The sequence below is a fragment of the Podarcis erhardii genome (genome assembly GCF_964252035.2).
Source record: "Podarcis erhardii genome assembly, chromosome: Z".
Classification (NCBI taxonomy): domain Eukaryota; kingdom Metazoa; phylum Chordata; class Lepidosauria; order Squamata; family Lacertidae; genus Podarcis; species Podarcis erhardii.
Window position 1 is genome coordinate 11,433,738 of NC_138504.1, and position 18,337 is coordinate 11,452,074.

Sequence of the window (18,337 nt, forward strand, 5' to 3'; positions counted from 1 at the left end):
ATGCCAGATTCCCAGTCTGGGTGAAAACTTCCCTCCCCTGTCCTCCTCCTTGCTGTTTATTGTTTTAAAAGCCATTAATGCAATGACTAATAGTGTGATTGACTCTCATCTCGTTTGGCCCTAAGAAGTGCACATTTACAATGATCTGCGAAAGCTCCAGTGTACCTTTTGCTATTTCCTATAGCTCAAATGTGGCCAGTTAGGAGTCCTGCTCATACAGCGATTAAAAGAGCTTTTAATAACTTTAATCAAATGCTTTCCCACGAAATAGCCTAGTTGTGCACAAGCCTCAGCAGTAGAGAGGGACTTGCCCAGGAGATCTTTTTTTTGTCATCCTTTAATTAGCCCTGATAATGAGGCCTTGTTTTAGAGGAAATCTTAATTTAATAGCCTTGGTATTGAATGACCTTGTTGTGGGGAAAGGCATTTGTCTGTCTGCATGTGTGGAGGAAATGCAAATAATAAAGGTTGCTTTGGCCCGCTGCCAAGCAGCCATAACAAACTGAACGTCATCGCTTGAAATGTGCTTGCTTTGCAGGTCGTGCTGAAGAAGTCCCTTGCCTGGCTGGCAAAACGTGTTTCCTAACCACAGGAAGGATTTAGCCAGGGACAGAACAGTGAATACAGTATGCTATATGAGCTGGTCAGTGTGGGGTAGAGATTAAGGGTGTTGGGTTAGGACTCCAGAGACCAGGGTTCAAATCTCCACTCAGGCATGAAGCTTGCTGGGTAGCCTGAGGCCATTCACTGTCTATTACTCTAACCTACCCCACAGGCTTGTTGTAAGGATAAAATGGAGAGGAAGAGAATCCTGCATGTTGCCTTGGAAGAAAAGTGGGATATAAATGCAGTAAGTACCGTATTGTTCGCTCTATAAGACACACCAGACCACAAGACGCACCTAGTTTTTGGAGGAGGAAAACAAGAAAAAAAAAAATCTGAATCTCAGAAGCCAGAACAGCAAGAGGGATCGCTGCGCAGTGAAAGCAGCAATCCCTCTTGCTGTTCTGGCTTCTGGGATAGCTGCGCAGCCTGCATTCGCTCCATAAGACGCACACACATTTCCCCTTACTTTTTAGGAGGGAAAAAGTGAGTCTTATAGAGCAAAAAATACGGTAAATAACGAAAGCACTGAATATTAACTGTGGCTTTGTTTGCTTGAAGCTCAAAGCAAGTACTTATTTTACCCCAGGAAATAAACTGCCACAGGGGCTGGATTAAACCGACCAGTGGGCCAGATTAGGCCCCCAAAATAGACTTTGGACATGCCTGCTGTATGTTTTTGTTCTTACAAAGATGTGCTCCTTGTGTCTGCCTCTTGTCACGTTTCTCAGCCTGGTTGGGACAAAAAGAGCATCCCAGAGCCTTGGAACAAGTTGGGACCCAATGACCAGTACAAGGTATGGTACGAAATATTTAACTAGAGTTATGATGCTGGGTTATGATGATGAAGCCATCTGAACAACTCATATGCTTAAATCATCCAGGAAATCTTAAAACTGATTGCACAATGCACTTAATGTCCAAAGTCCGTTTTGGGGGCCTAATCCGGCCCGTTGGTCAGTTTAATTTGGCCCCTGTGGCTGTTTATTTCCTGGGGTAAAAATATCACTAAAAAACCCTCAACAACTTCAATCCTAAAAAAAGGCTAACAATTTTAGTTGGCCCTTTGGTCGGCCCTCACAGCCCTTCACTTCATCAAATCTTTGAAAAAAGTTTGGACACCACTGAAGGGTTAAAGTCAAAGAGTTCAAGAGAAGCAGAGAAGGGGGTAATGGATACTGACCCCCCATGCCGCTTCCGTTGGAAAAGGGGCGTGGTTTAAGTAGCCCAGTTGCTCCACCACTTTCCATTATGCCCTGCCCCTTTCCCTGCAAGGGTTCAGGTGAGTGCAAAACGCCTTGGGGTGCAGCAAGCTTTGGGGAGGGGCTGGGGGAGGATGCAATGCCAGTGGGATGATGGAGGGGGAGATAGAAGGCAGCGAAGCTGCTGCGCAGGTGGGGGAGGGAAAGAGACCCCCCCCAAAAAATGAAGGGAGGTGGGTGTGCAGCTGAGGGCCCCCCCTTTCGAGTATTCTGAATAGCATTATGGATACTATAAACACATGCAGAAATACAAACGTTTCCTAAATTTCAGCTGTGTTCCCTGCATTCCAGGGGGTTCAATAAGCTATTTCTTAATAGGTTTAATTGGGTGTGGTGCTTCCTCTCTGCATGTCATTCCTTGAACAGCTTCCTGTGCAAAGATAAGGCTTGCTTCCATTGCTCTGTTCATTTGTGCATTTGACTAGTGTTGTGTGGAGGGAAATGCAACCACTGGGCTGAAAAATGTCCCCCTCCTGCCCTCCTGTGTTTGAAATTCTAGAATAACAAACTGCCTCTTTCCCCTCAGCTGCTATGTCTGTTTGTGACATCACAGGAGACCATGCATAGACAGGGCTGAGGAAACTAGGCCTCAAGGCATTTATAAATAAACAAAAGGTGACTGAGGAGCCTCCCCCCCCCTTGTGACACGTGTGGCATGTGGACTCCATGGCACCCTAAGATACCCTCCTAGCACCCACCAAGGCCCCCTCACCCTCCCATTTTAAAAAAGTTTCCCCAAAATCTTTCATTTTTACAGAGCTGCAAGACTGTTTTGGCAGTTGCGGGATTGGTGTTATATATTTATTTATATTACCCTTCATGAGAGATAAATAAACTGGTTCCTTTGACAAGGTCTCTGGATCCTTTTAAATAAAGTGATCTGGACAAAATGGGTAAATTAGGAAACATTTTTATTATACACACTTGCAAGTGGGGTAACCCAAGATCAGGCACATCTTCATCAGGAAAAACACAGCTTATAAAGTTGCTTGTCCGGCCGCAAGTCCCTCCTTCCATGCCCACAAGAAGCAGCATACCAGGTTACAGAAGTATCGCGTCTGCCTTATTAACATTTTACCATTCCACTTCCCATGTTAATCAGAATACAATACAAAACAAAACAATACAATAAAATACAATACAAATACCTTTATTGGCATTTCATGTTAAGACATTTCAAAATGGCATGAGATACAAAAGTCTGTCTTCTTCCTGTTTCCTGTTTTCGAGAGATTTCAATGGGGAAATCCTTTCGATTCCACAATAATAAGAGGCAGTGGGGTGAGGGAGGCCAGGGCCACATCCACACCATTTAAAGCGCTATGAAGCCTCTTTAAACACTCATGGCTTAAACACCCCCAAAGAATCTGGGAGCTATAGTTGGAAAAGGGTACCGAGAGTTGTTAGGAGACCCCCTGTTCCCTGCCAAGAAGGGAACCCTACCCCTACCCCTACCCCTGATGCTAACACTAACTCTAACCCTAATGCTAACCCTTAACCCTTAACTAGAGCTGCAATTCCCAGAGTTCCCTGGCAAGAAGGGAACCCTAACCCTAACCCTAACCCTGTCCCCTAACGAGCTACAATTCCCAGAGTTCCCTGCCAAGAAGGGAACCCTAACCCTGCCCCCTAACTCGAGCTACAATTCCCAGAGTTCCCTAACAAGAAGGGAACCCTACCCCTACCCCTGGGGCTAACCCTAACTCTAACCCCAATGCTTTAACCCTTAACTAGAGCTACAATTCCCAGAGTTCCCTGGCAAGAAGGGAACCCTAACCCTACCCTAACCCTAATCCTAATCCTAATCCTAAACCACCCTAACAACCCTCCGTCCCCTTAACAACCTACAGTTCCCAGAATCCTTGAGGGGAAGCTATTCCTGTTTAAAGCGTCTTCATAGCACTTTCAATGGATGGTGCGCCTAATGTGGCCTAATGTTTCCTCCCTCATTTTCTTCTCTCTCCCCACTGCCCCATCACTTGCAATGCAACAGATGTCCACCTGCAGTCTCCCTTCAAGGCTCCTTCTCTCAGGTTTGGCCACGGCCTTGTCCATTGCTCACTGCCAGAATTTCATGTTCATTTCTCTGATATAAATAGGGATGTCCTGCGGTTCTCTTCATGACTTTGAAGGCTGAATTTGGGGAAAACCTCACCGGCTCCAGACATCCCTGTAAAGCAAAGGCAAACAGGTGGGTGGGATGGCCCCCATCCGACAGCGTCCCCCAGACTCCTCCTCTGTTTGGCTGCCTGTTCACAAACAAGGCTTCCAACCAGTTTGCATCCATCTCAGCCAGCGTAGCCTCGCGGCATCCACTAGCCTGAATGCAAACTCTTCTGACAACCATCCACCAGCTGCAGCCCTGCCAGGTCCATTGCCAGACATTAAGCAGCTTCAGAGCTGAATATCAGTCGCCTTCAAGTAGCGATCCCACCAGCAAGTAAACTTTGTACTTGCCTTCTTCTTGCTCCACAGCATCCCAGCACTGGGCGATTGCCTCCTTCCGCTTGCCAGCTTGCCGCCACGGGGCAGGAGACCACCTGGGCTGAGTGCCACCGAGCTGCCCATTTCTCTCTGGGGAGGGCAACTGCCGAGGCTTGCGCTTTGGCCCACATTTATACCCGCTCAGCAGCCAAATGTTTTTGTCACATCACAGTCAACCCACAGACAATGGCAGCAGCTGGGGAGGCATCACCATCACCCCCTCAGCCCTCACAGTGGTGAGCACAGCTCAGCAGCCAAAACACCCCCCTCTGAGCTATGGGGGATGGGCCCTCCAAGAGAGAACAACAACAGAACAGAACACAGAACAAAGAAGACGGAAGTGGCGCACAGTTCCTTCCGTTCCCTCACTTCCAAAGAATGGAATGTCAACACACAAAGCATGTGATCCAGTAGTCTCACACACTCTGCAGCACGGGAGAGAATGAAACTCTGGACATCCAGCTCCCCCTTCTCTGCTTCTCTTGAAATCTTTGACTTTAACCCTTCAGTGGTGTACAAACTTTTTTCAAAGAGGGTCAGATTTGATGAAGTGAAGGGCTGTGAGGGCCGACCAAAGGACCGACCAAAGTTGTTAACCTTATTTTAGGATTGAAGTTGTTGAGCTCTTTTTTAAGATTGAAGTTGTTGAGGTTTTTTAGGGTTTTTACCCCAGGAAATAAACTGCCACATGGGCCAGATTAAACCGACTGGCGGGCCAGATTAGGCCCTAGCTGCTCGCGCCAGCTCACACCTGATGGCTTTTAAAACCACTCGAGTTCCTGTACCAATAATTTAGGGATTTTCACCACTTTGTAACTAGTTCAAGTTTTACTGCCTGCACAACTACTTCTGATGAATCTGACCTTTGGAGAGTTTGTAAGTAACACAAACACATGCTCATTTTCTAAACAAGGTGTTGTTAAAATGAATCTCTTCTAGCCAAGCCAAGCCAAGCATGATGGTGGTTAAAGATTCAGAAATCACTTTGCTTCAGTTGAAGATTTATGAGCATAGAAAACCTTTTCTGCATTTCGTTATGATTTGACCCTGACCTCATTCTTCTTGGATGCAAAACACAAAGTGAGTTATGCTGTGACATCAGCTCACTGGAAACCTATAAACGCTACTCTTGTGTTTAAGTGATTCATATTCTTGCTGTGTAAAGCTTGAGTTTCATGAAGATGGATAGGAAATATGTTGGTTGCAGGAAGTATACAGGAGCAGACTTAAAAATGAAAATAAGTAGCCAAGATACTCAACTTTCCACTTTGCATTTAGGACAAGCACAATGTCTGGCTTGGAGCTGAGCTACAAATCTGTTGCAGCTGTTGCTGGATTGTGCCATTTCAGAATGCAGGGATGGAAATAATACATTTGTATGTTACAATGAAAACAAAGCTCCCTGCAGACATATCAGTTGGGGGCTTGTTCTTGGTTAGGGAAACAGTCTAGAAGAGGTATACCTAGATATATTGGTATCTGATTATTTTTTTGCTCCAGGAGTAATTACTTCAACTGTAAAATTAAGGTTTCTTCTTTCTTTTCTAAATTCACTTTTTCAAAAAGTATTTAACATGTTGCTTTCCTTAAAATTTAGTAAAAGCATAACTTGGGTTGGAAAAATTGGGCTTGGGGACATGTTATTCACACCACTTCAAAGTGCCGCACCACTCTTACCAGTATTGGGAGTAAGTTGGGCTAGTTAAAGGGGTTATTTAGTGAAGGCTAGAGAAGAATAAAGTTTGCCACTTGGTGGCATTGGTGAAGTTAACAACAAAACTACCAGACCTTTAGAAGACATCTGAAGGCAGCCCTGTTTAGGGAAGCTTTTAATGTTTAACAGACTATTGTATTTTAATATTTTGTTGGAAGCCGCCCAGAGTGGCTGGGGAAACCCAGCCAGATGGGCAGGGTATAAATAATAAATAATAATAATAATAATAATAATAATAATAATAATAATAATAATAAATTATTTGGCTGGTTTGCTTGCCTCCTTTCCCTCTCACTGTGTATGCCACAGCATGTGCCATCACAAAAGACAAGCACAGATCAACAGGAATTAAAATAGCTCCTATTGTATGTTTTTAAAGACCAAGCTAAATAAAAAAGATCTTCACTAGCTGCAGAAAAAAATTAAGATATAGCAGCAGCCAAAACACTTTATTGAGAGAGTGCCACAACTGAGGAGGCCCTCCCTCTGGCTGAAACTGCCTAATCTTTGAAGCTGCAGAAGGACTTCAGAAGGCAACCTTTATATTTGTCAGAGATGGTCCTTGGCTCTTGTAGATTGGCTCTTTCAAAATTCCTTAAGTTCTGCCTCTCTGGCTTATAAATGTTGCCTATTGTGATTTTTTAAAAATACATGTTCAAAATGCAGTTATAACAAGGCTAATGTAAGTGTTGTATTTTTAAGAACTGCCCCTTGGGGGCAGAGCATGGTTAGAGATTAGAGAAATCCGCTTCTCTCTCTGTGTCTCTCTGTCTGTCTCTCTCTCTCTGGATCTTATTGCTAATTTATTGATCATTTTGAGAACGTTTAGTTGAGCCCTAGTGAGGGATTATCGTTTCTATGTACATTGCCCTGTGAAATGTCAGGGACTGTAAGAGGGAAAGGAAATAAAATATTTCATTTCCCTTCTGTGGTCTTGCAACTCAGATTGAACTGCACCTTTTTGACCCCTGCAGCTTGCCGTGGATATGGCCATCTTCCAGAGGTCTCTCACGTTGTCACTTCCTGCCTACCTTCATTAAGGAAAAATGGCCGATTCGATGGGAAACATGACAAGATGTACAGGATTCTTCTAACCTCATTAGACAGTGAGGTTGAGGGAGTCCTGATGATGCTGATTGTAATGGAAAGCTTGGTGGAGAGAGGTCAGATAGTTGTGTCTGGAAAAAGAGATGACCGAGGCATTTAACAGGACACACTATGGAGATGTGCTGCGAATTAAGGGGCACACACAGTACAAACAACTGGGGGGAAATCCAGCACTAGGTTGGTTTTATTGGGTTGGTGGGGGTCTTGGGTAAGTGCCCTTGAGTGTAGGCCACCTTCTTTGTACGAACTCTTACCATCCTCGCTACCATTGCCACTGGCTGCTCTCATGCCAGGGAGAGTTCTGATGATGTAGGCAGGAACATCTTTTGCTTATCCTGCTTTCGGTTGGTGCTGCTTGCTTGCTTATCTCCTCTGGGCCAGATGAAGGGTGAATAAACAAGTAGCAACAACATGGAAGAGGAGGAGGCAGTGGTGAGATGTTAGACTCTTCACAGATTCCTAAACATAAAGGGCACTGGCAAATGTCTGACCATACCTACCCCTGATGCTGCTGGAAAAAGAGGGCATGAAAACTTGTAAGGAAGAGAAAGAAAGAAAAATCCCAGAATCTAGAGTTTGTAATATTTGAAAATATATTGATTCCTATTACTAGAGCAATTGTTATCCCAGGCTCAGTATGTTAGAAATGCAACAGCAGGGATCATTCTGTTAGTAACCTAAGGGTTAACTCTATTGACTGCTAGACATCCAGCCAAGAGGGCAGTTGTGGTGTAGAAGGTGTTACCTAGCAACCAGTCAGCGTGGCATGATTGTTCCTGAGGTAACTGAAGTTCTGATGCGCTGTGTAGTTCTGAAGGAGTTGAATATCTAACCCTGCTCTTAACAAGGCCTGAATTAGCAGAGACAAAACATCATCTGTCCCTTTTCCCTCAAATTATATTCTGTTTTAATTCAGTTTACACAGCAAAATGGTAGCTTCTTTTTTCTCTGGAGTCTGTCTGAGTTATTCAAGTGCCCCTGCTAGCGCTGTATACATGACCCCTCTTGTCATAATACTAGGAGGAAGGGCAGTAGCTCAGTGGTAGAGCATCTGCTTTGCATGTGTCCCAGGATCCCCAGGTAGGGCTAGGTGAGAACCCTGTTTGAAACCCTGGAGAGCTGGCTGCTGCCAGTCAGTGTAGACAATTCTGAGCTAGATGGATGCAATGGTCTGACTCTGCACAAGGCAGCTTCCTATGTTCCTATATTAGAATTCAGGGACATCTAATTAAGCCAAATGTTGGAAGGAAAAAAGGAAAGTACTTTATACAGCTCATGGTATACGCACTTCCCCAGGAGACAGTGAAGTCCACCAACTTGGATGGCTTTAAAAGAGGACTGGACAAAACCATGGAGGATAAGGAGATCAGTGCTATGCTTTATCCCTACTGTTAGAGGCAGGATTCTTCTGAATACCATTTTCTGGAAATCACAGGGGCTGCCGATTTCAGACTCTTCTTGTGTTTTATGGTTGGTCCCTGTGAGGAGAGGGTGCTGGACGCGCATTTCACCTGATCCAGCAGGGCTCTTCTTCAATCTTTATGTTATTGGCAGAAATGTTTATAGCTATGCACTCCCCAGCCCTAGCAATCTATCACAAAGGTGGATGGGTCAAATAAATAAAATAATAAAAAACATTGGTAACGGACTGGATGCAAGCCAACAAACTTGAGGCTCAATCCAGATAAGACTGTTAGTGAGTGGTTCTCTAGACCAGATGAATGAGAGTTTGTCTGCTTTTTTGGTAGGGTTACATTCCCTCTGAAAGGGCAGATACATGGGGGTACTCCTGGATCCTTTGCTGTTGCTTGAGGCTCAGGAGACCTCAGTGACCTACCATCAGTTTGAGCTGGTAGCCCAGTTTCTGAGCCTAGTTCAAATTGCTGTTTTTGACTTATAAAGCTCTAAATGACTCAGGACCGCAGTATCTCAAGAATCACCTCTCTTCATATGAGGTCCAGAGAGGCAGCAACAGGAGAATGGGTTTTTTCTGTGAAGGCTTCCCATTTGTGGAATACTCTCCCCAGGGAGGCTTGCCTGCCACCTTCATTACATATCATTAGGCAAAAACTTTCTCTATAACCAGGCCTCTGGCTGAGTAAATATTCTATGCCCTTTTAAATATATAGGGGGTGGGAGGGCGGGCGTGTTTATTGACTTGTTTTTGTTGTGTATTTTGTATTCTCATTTTGTGTTTTTTATGTTTACAACATAAAATTATGTTTACAACATAATCTTTAGATGAAAGGCGGTATGCAAATGTAATAAATAATAATAATGATTTGAAATGAAGTGAGCCAATCTTTTTGCCTTCTGAAAGTTATTGTGTGTGTGTGTTAAGTGGTGGGTATTCTGGAAGATGGAGCTGTGTTGAATTAGAGTGCTTCTCAAACTTGCAAATCAGATTTTGAGTTTTCATTTCCATTGATGAATAGTCAATTTTGATGTGTGTAGTTCCGGAACTCCAACCTGGAATTATTCATTTTGGCAAAACATTTAATTTGCTTCACGAGCTCTCATTTTGGCTAATTCACTTTGACATCAAGGCATACATTTTTGTTTCCATTAACATGATGAAGTGTGTGTGTGTGTGTGTGTGTGTGTGTGTAGCTGCCAATGATGGCATTAAGCTACAAAGTCACAAAATTTGGAGAAGCCCAGGAATGCACTGGCAATCTTTAAGAATTTTTAAAATACTGTACATTTAAAGAGAGTATTTGTTCTGAGTATCCATTATGAGAAGTTCTCAAATGGTGGTCCACAGACCACTAGCAGCCTATGAGCTCCACGCAGCTGATTTGCAGAAGGCCCATGGAGTAATCAAGAATATCTGTACTTGATTTATTCTTTTTGATAATGGAGATGGAGGCCATATTGACCAGGACTGGATATCAAACTGTTACACTGTAGCCTATCTGCTTCCTGGTGTATCTGAGTAGGATTGTTGTGCCCAGTGGGTTAAAAATAGGATTGGACAAATCCATGAAGGTGGAATAAAGGTTGGAGGCCATATACCTCTGAATGTTGGTTCCTGGGAATCACAGGTGGGGATAGTGCTGTTGTGCTCAGGTCCCTCTTTCAGGCTTCCCATGGGGATTTGGTAGGCCACTGTATTAACAGGATACTGGACTAGATGGACTTCTTTTGGCTTCATCCAGCAGAACTCATCTTATGTTCATCTAAGGCAGTAGAGAGTGGTGCCAAGATGTTGGAGGACTTCACTGTGCATGCCACAGAGTTTGTTCTGTACAACCTAGTCAGCTACCCTTGGTTGTGGTGGAGGGTGCAATCCTGTCCACTGCCATTCTGGTTGGCTTCTGTACATGGAAGGGTGGGGGAACATTGTCCTTTGTCTCAGGTAGCAAAATTTTCTTGGGTTCTTATGATAGGTTGGCTAGTGTGTATCCATCATCATAGCCAAATTGAACTCCCAGGTTCAAAGGCAGTACAGTGGTACCTCGGGTTACATATGCTTCAGGTTACATACGCTTCAGGTTACAGACTCCGCTAACCCAGAAATAGTGCTTCAGGTTAAGAACTTTGCTTCAGGATGAGAACAGAAATTGTGGTGTGGCGGTGCGGCAGCAGCGGGAGGCCCCATTAGCTAAAGTGGTGCTTCAGGTTAAGAACAGTTTCAGGTTAAGAACGGACTTCCGGAATGAATTAAGTACTTAACCTGAGGTACTACTGTATATCCCCAAATATCAGCTGCCAGGGAGCAAAAGCATAAGAGGGGCACTACTTTCAAACCTTTCTGAAGGCATCTGGTTAGCTACCATAGGAAACATTATATAAAAGAAATTGTTTGTGTGTGTTATCCTATACAGCACCTCTTATGAATGTGTTTCTACCATCAGATGACCTCTTGGCCAACATTTTACGGAGATGTCCATGGACTTAAATTGTGTGAAAGGTTGGAACCCCAAGTTTATCAAACATTTGTAATTTTAATGTTTCTTGGACCTTTTCTACAAGTTAGTTCCACGTGGATCATTATGGTAGGTTGCTTAGAAAACAAATATCACTTGTCTCCTTCCTCCCACATGCCCCTGCCCTTGTAAGGTGGTGGTGGTGGTGGTTGTTGTTGTTGTTGTTGTTGTTGTTTTTGAGGCATTGGTTGGAGAAAGAGGATTCAGTCCATTTGCACCCACCTGCCCTGTTCCTTGGATGGTATGGATAAAGGGGAAGGGGAACAATGAGATGGGAAGAGTCCTGTGAGTCTTCTCCTCCAAACTTACACTGCTCACATGAGTGGACCATTTCTGCAAGCACTTACATTAGGAGTGTGGAACCACAGGCCTAGGGGGAGAATGTGGTCCTGCCGGCCTACTCTCAGACCATGCCCCTCTTCCCAAGCCATACCTCTCACTGGCCCTGCTTTTTTACCCTGAGTTGCGGTGGGTTTGTTTTCGGGTTTTTTTGTTTTTAAAAAATCTGTCTGGAACATTCCCTTGAACTCTGATAATGCCCTTTGCTTGCCTGCTTGGAGGATAGAGAGGGATGTGCAACTGTGTGTAGAAACAAGCTTATTGTCAATTTAAGATTTGTTGCTCTGCCTGAATCAGTTCTGAACAGAGTGTGACTAGGTTGGTGAAGTGTAGTGTAGCGGGTTTGATTGTTTGGTTTTTGGAGCTAGGTTCCATGAAACCTGAATAGTTGAAGTGGGACTTGGAATCTCCCCCTTCCAACCTTCTGCATTAGAGTATTGATTCTTATTTATTTATTTATTTATTTATTTAGGTAAGCACTATTTTCGTCAATCTTTTAGTGCTGTTTTTTTACTCCACTTGTCAGGCAAAGCAATATAAGTCATTCCTGTGACAAGCATACAGCTAACACCGTGTACCAAGCACTGACAATTAAATAAAATAATACGGATTATTAATGAAAATCTGCTGACATAACTTGGCTGGAAATGCAGGCATCCTTGTATTCTTGGCAAACTTCGCTTGTTGTTTAACCGCTTAATCCTTTTGCTTCCTGCATTTTGTAAGCCTCGTGGAAGGCTCAAATTGCCATGACTTTGTGCATTCTGGTCAGAAGAGAAGGACCCTGAGGATGATGATGGTTGGCCCCTGAAATTCCACAAGAGGTAGACTCTCAAATGCAGGCCTCAGACTTGCATGCAGGAGAAGCCTTAACAGAGAGTGAGGCTTCTATCCTTGGTCATAGAGGAGATAATTTGCTGGCTCCTGGGTCTCAGATGACTCCTTCCCTGAACTGCATGCCAGGCAAGAGAGCTTTCCACCTCTGCATTACTATGCCTGGGGTCTAAAAGAGGCCTTTCAACGTCAACCAAGAACACGTGCACTAAATATGCAGGTGTCTATTCAGAAGTGAGCCGCACTGAATTTAAGGGGGTTACTTTCAAATGGATATATGGATAATTTTTAAAGACATTACTGCTGAACAATATAGCTCTTGTTTTGCTAACCAAGTGAAAGTAATTCCTTTCTGACTTTACTGTATTCTGCACATAGAGAGAGACACAGAGCAGCACAGAAGCCTACCAATTGTTGTCAGACAGCTGGGGAAAAAACCCTTTAAAAAAGTGAAATGATGATGGTGAGAATGGTGAAAACAAATCAATTTATGTTTATCAAATAAAATGCTGCCCATTCCAAAAGTTCTGAAACAGATCTGTTCATATATCCATTTGTCCATCTATCTTATGCAGAGAGAGAGAAACAATTTCAAAAGCCAGAAAAAATGCAGGGGAAACTGTCAGGGAGACACTCTGATAGGATAGTAAAATGTGGCATCTCCAAGAGGTGTTTGGGGGGGTCACATAAAATGAAGCTGGGGACCTTTTAGGTCTTGGCCAGTGGTTGACCACCTGTGATATAAAACTTCTGTCAGATCCAGGTCGGCACTTAAGCAGAATTGCTGACTTCCTACTGATCTTTGACTATCCAGACCAATACTACTTCATTGGGAGCTATCCATGGTTCTGACTTCACCAACCAAAGTGGCCTATACCACAGTAAGCCTGCGATTTGTGCACATTTAAGTTGTGCATATTCAGCTTTACGCACATGGCATTTTAAAAAAAGTGTGTGTGTGTGTGTGTGTGTGTGTGTGAAAAATAGGAGGGATTCCAGGAAAAATAATTTTAGCAATTCCAATTGACTATATCCAATTTTGTCTTTTGGCACAATCTCCAGAACATAACCCCTGTGTAAGTTGAGGGTTTATTGTATAGATTCCAGCCCTGAACTGGAGATAAATTACATAGGCCTAGGGTGGTGTGGATTGTCATTTGAACTGGAGGGACCTGGGTTCAAATGATTACATAGCCATGAAGTTCACTCCAGGGGTTAGTCTTTCACCTGCTGTATTTTAGCCTTGTTGTTTAGTCGTTTAGTCATGTCCGATTCTTTGTGACCCCATGGGCCAGAGCACACCAGGCACTCCTGGGCCTACTCTGAGTAGAACTTAGCAACAACCCCATATGTCACAATGTTAAGACAACAACAATGTGCTTTTCTTACATTTTTATATTGTATATATGTTTTACCGTGTTAAAAAAAAAAAGAATATATATATATATATATATTTGTTGTTGTTGTTCTTTAGTCATTAGTCATTCAGTCATGTCCAACTCTTCATGACCCCATGGACCAGAGCCCACCAGGCACTCCTGTCTTCCACTGCCTCCCGCAGTTTGGTCAGACTCATGTTGGTAGCTTCGAGAACACTGTCCAATCATCTCGTCCTCTGTCGTCCCCTTCTCCTTGTGCCCTCAATCTTTCCCAACATCAGGGTCTTTTCCAGGGAGTCTTCTCTTCCCATGAGGTGGCCAAAGTATTGGAGCCTCAGCTTCAGGATCTGTCCTTCCAATGGACATCACTATTGGGAAAACCATAACTTTAACTATACGAACCTTTGTCGGCAAGGTCTCTGATTTTTAAGATGCTGTCTAGGTTTGTCATCACTTTTCTCCCAAGAAGCAGGCGTCCTCTAATTTCATGACTGCTGTCACAATCTGCAGTGGTCATGGAACCCAAGAAAGAAAAATCTCTCACTGCCTTCTATTTGCCAGGAGGTCCTGGGACCAGTGGCCATGATCTTTGTTTTTTTGATGTTGAGCTTCAGACCATATTTTGTGCTCTCTTCTTTCACTCTCATTAAAAGGTTCTTTAATTCCTCCTCACTTTCTGCCATCAAGGTTGTGTCATCTGCATATCTCAGGTTGTTGATATTTCTTCCGGCAATCTTAATTCCGGCTAGGGATTCATCCAGTCCAGCCTTTCGCATGATGAATTTAGCCTAGTCATCCTCAAAGGGTTGTTGCAAAGATAACATGAGAAAACCTTATGGAAGCCATTCTGAACTCCTTGGAGAAAGGGTGGGATACAACTGTTTTGTATTTTTTAGAAAGCACATACCTCCTTAGACTTTTCCATTTGTAAATGCAATCAGTTAGATTGAATTAATCGAATAAAAAACAGGCAGCGAATCAGCCTTTTTTTAAAAAAAAAAAAGACAAAAAGACTTTAAATGGCTGACAGCCTTAGGAGGACAGAAACCATTTTGAATTTTGTTTTTCCTCAAGAAGGAAGATAATTGTGTTCTGAAAAGCTTGAAGGCTGTTATTGCTGTTTCTGGATTTTTATTTTTTTCATGTAAAGAAAGGATGTTGTGTTTGAAAATCACAGTGGGACAGCCATGACAGTGGGACAGTCAGATACTTAATTTAAAATGAATACAGTTGTAAACTTATTTCTAGAGTGATATTAATCAGTATTATTCCTCCTTGATTTATCTTGTGAAAATAAACTGGTTAAATGTTATAAAATATTTATACCCCAGCTCTGAATTACCGGAATCCATGAGGCAAGTTGCAAAATAAAGTCACAATAAAACTTTAAAACAGGGTCATGGAACCTTTCTTTCAGCCTGAAGGTTGTATTTATATATTCAGCAATGTATTTGCTACTTATCGCCGGGAGCTACTCCCAGAATTAACCTTTCCCCTCTAGCTCAAATTGCAGCCTGTCTAGTTTTCATTCTGCCTCGCCTCACCTTCTCTGTTCTCTTCCACTTATAAACTTCCTGGGACTTGATTTTATTTGAATGAGCCAGAAGAAGAATGTGGTGGGAGTCAGCTGGAGCTGCAACACCTGCATCCTCCTGACTCTCCTGGCTCTTGTTGGATGAAGAACTCAAACTTGGATTATTGGCCAACAACTTCAGCACGGCAAGGGTTAAAGGCACAACAGGTGTTAAGCATGGCTAAGCTAACTTAGACATTTATCTGACCATCGACACATGCGCCTGGCCTCCTGCTTTAAAAGAGCAGGGTGGGCACAACTTTAGCGTGGCAAGCAAAAAAAAATAATCTTTGGATTGAGCAAGCTAATGGGCAATCCTTCAAGAGGGCTGTACCTGAGCTGTCTGATCATGTTGGAGCTGGTGTCTCTGTGCCCTAGGTGATAGAGCAGGAGGAGACTTCTCTTCTGGCACCTATCCTGTGGGTGGGGAGAGTACTGAGGTGAAGCAATGGGAGTGTCTGATAGTACATTAGTGGGCTTCTCTTCTGACAACCTGCCTGACCCTTCCCTGGGGTCTGACACCTGTGGTGTCCTTCCCAGATAATTCTGCAGCTTTCCAGGCACCATATATGACCCAGCCCAGCCCATTGTGTCCCTCTTCAGAATCATCAGGCTCCATCTCTTCAAGCTCCCCCACTCTTCTTCTTGATCTGACCAGGCCCTCCAAGACATATCCATGGAAATAATGGCACTGCAAGGATCATTCCTTAGTTTGTATACCAACTATACAGTTGTCAACCTTCATGTGTTGTTAGCCTTCACCTCCGATAATCCCTGGTCACTGGCCATGCCTTCTGGGGTTGATGGGAGTTGGAGTCTAGCAACATCTGGAGGGCCTTTGGCTACCCACCAATGATGTACACATTAATAGTTATTCCCATTCTCAGTGTACTGGGCCTAATGGCACCACACACCCACAAGAGAGACATGTCAGTAGGCTCAGGGGACAAAAATATATATGATGTTTTTAAAGAAACCCCCAGAACAGTCCAGGGAATATGGATTACTCTTGTGGGGGGAGGTGGGGGGCGACAGAAAACCAGGGGAATGGAATGGAATATCTTTGAAAAGGCCATAACTGGTTGGCATCCTGAACAGAACTACTCCACATTGGACCATTTTTGTTGTGGGTCTTGCCTGTATTCATCTAATGCTTCCTTGGTTTCCAAGCAATTTGCAGAGTTATAATCAATGCAGGAGGCCAGACTTCTATTAAAGACCTTTGAATCATTTCTCCCTTTCCTCTGTATTATTACTTTCAAGACACGAGGTGAAGGATTGTGAAATGTTAACCTTCTGTATTTCTCCAATCAGATGCTGCAACATTAATTGCAAACCTCTTGATCTTCTAGAGGTGTTGAATAGAATTCAGTTGATGAATGAAATGGTGATAATTGGTTAATGGCTTATATTGCCCCCATTCTACTCTCCCCAGCCTTTTATCTTAATTGTCCGCTGAAGTGCTCTGACTAACTCTTTCAACCCCCCACTTTACCTCATGTTTCTTCAATTAATTTCAGAGACTAACCTTCCCTTGTCAAGATGCTGGCCCTCAAAACTTCTGTATTTTAATGCATGGTTATCCTTTTGCTTGGGGTTTAGTCCCTAGCCTTGCAGAAATGAGGCAGGCAGCTACATTCTCATCATTGATGACACATACAGGTTATGAACAGCATTCCCAACCTGGTGCCTTCTGATTATTTCGAACTCCAACTCTCTTGAGCCCCAGCCAACGCACTGTAGTCCAAAAAGAAAATGACTGTGCTGACTGGGGCTGATGGGAGTTGGAGTCCAACAAGACTGGGCAGAGGTTGATTTACGGCAGTGTGTGTGGTGTGCTTGCACCAGGCGTGCAGCCAAGGACTTTTCAAAGCCCGGTAAGCACTTGCCTGGCTTTGGGAAGGAGACTTTGGAAAGGAGGACCCTCATACTATGCTGCAAGGCCATTTAATGCCCTCCCCCAGCCCTTGTGGCAGCACCTTAAGCTGGGCTTTGGGAGGGCATGAGGGCTTTGACAGGGTCCTTTAGGAAGGAGGTAGGAGGGCTCTAGGGACGTGGCTGGCGCTGTGGTCTAAACCACAGAGCCTAGGGCTTGCCGATCAGAAGGAGTGAGCTCCCATTGCTCGGTCCCTGCTCCTGCCAACCTAGCAGTTCAAAAGCATGCCAAGTGCAAGTAGATAAATAGGTACTGCTCTGGTGGGAAGGTAAACGGTGTTTCTGTGCGCTGCTCTGGTTTGCCAGAAGCGCCTTTGTCATGCTGGCCACATGACCTGGAAGCTGTCTGTGGACAAACACTGGCTCCCTCAGCCTATAGAGCAAGATGAGCGCCGCAACCCCAGAGTTGTCAGTGACTGGACCTAACGGTCAGTGGTCCCTTTACTTTTACTTTTAGGAGGGCTCTAGGACCCTGCTAGAGCCTCACGCCTATTTCCCAAAGCCCAGCTTAAGCTGCTGCTGCAAGGGCTGAGGGGAGGGCATCAATTGGCCTTGCACAGGGCAGCATAGTACCAGGGTCAACCCCAGGTTGTGGAAGGATGGTCAAATGAGAGGCAGATTAGAGCAGTGCTGGAGAAGCTGTGACACACCAGGCCCCAACTCCCATAATCCCTAATCAGTAGCCATGTTGATTGGGGCTGATGGGAGCTGGCCTCCACTGTCAAGGGTTCCATGCCTCTATCAGGATCTGGCGTGGTTTGGTAGCCCCAGATGAATGAGGAGGAGGAGGGAGGAGGAGGAGCAGATGTTTGGGGCTGGAAGACTGGCATCCGTGGATGGCAAAAGGAGGTCTTCCACTTGCGACTCTAGATGTCCGAGAGAGGAAAGTAGATCTGGTGGCTCTCTTCTCAACCCTGCTACTGGAGTGCAGAGTCACACTGGGGAGTGGGGAGGACTTTGACCAACCAGTCGGAGGGGCTGAGCAGGAGGAGGTAGCAGTGGAGCTGAAGGCAGAGGGGGTAGGACACAGTCTTGTCACTGAAAACCAGGTGCCACCTTCATAGATGGTATCAGGTGCATCTGCAGATGTGCATGCAGCAGACTTGTTGCAAGAGAGCTATGGGTGACCTCAACTTTAAAAGCTTGGTGGGATGGGTGTGTCAATTGTTGTGACATCT

General features: G+C 44.3%; 1 protein-coding gene and 1 long non-coding RNA gene across 4 annotated transcripts in view; one reads left to right on the forward strand and one right to left on the reverse strand.

Moving 5' to 3' along the window:
• Positions 1-2,759: 2,759 nt before the first annotated feature.
• On the reverse strand, positions 2,760-8,650 carry LOC309334098. The gene is made up of 4 exons (XR_014152872.1): positions 7,425-8,650; positions 7,095-7,241; positions 3,597-4,035; positions 2,760-3,310 (listed from the first exon to the last, which is right to left on the reverse strand). It is a non-coding gene; the product is annotated as an uncharacterized lncRNA (long non-coding RNA).
• Positions 3,966-18,337, forward strand: part of LOC309334026 (uncharacterized protein) — a 224,330-nt gene continuing 209,958 nt past the window's right edge. For 2 of the 3 annotated variants that reach the window (XR_014152784.1, XR_014152785.1), the window contains exon 1: positions 3,966-4,056. Coding sequence is in view for 1 of the 3 variants with exons in the window: in XM_081848204.1 (XP_081704330.1) it covers positions 3,986-4,056 (71 nt within the window). In the remaining 2 variants the exon portion in view is untranslated. The remainder of the gene's footprint in view (positions 4,057-18,337) is intronic. The other variant, XM_081848204.1, reaches the window with a different exon arrangement.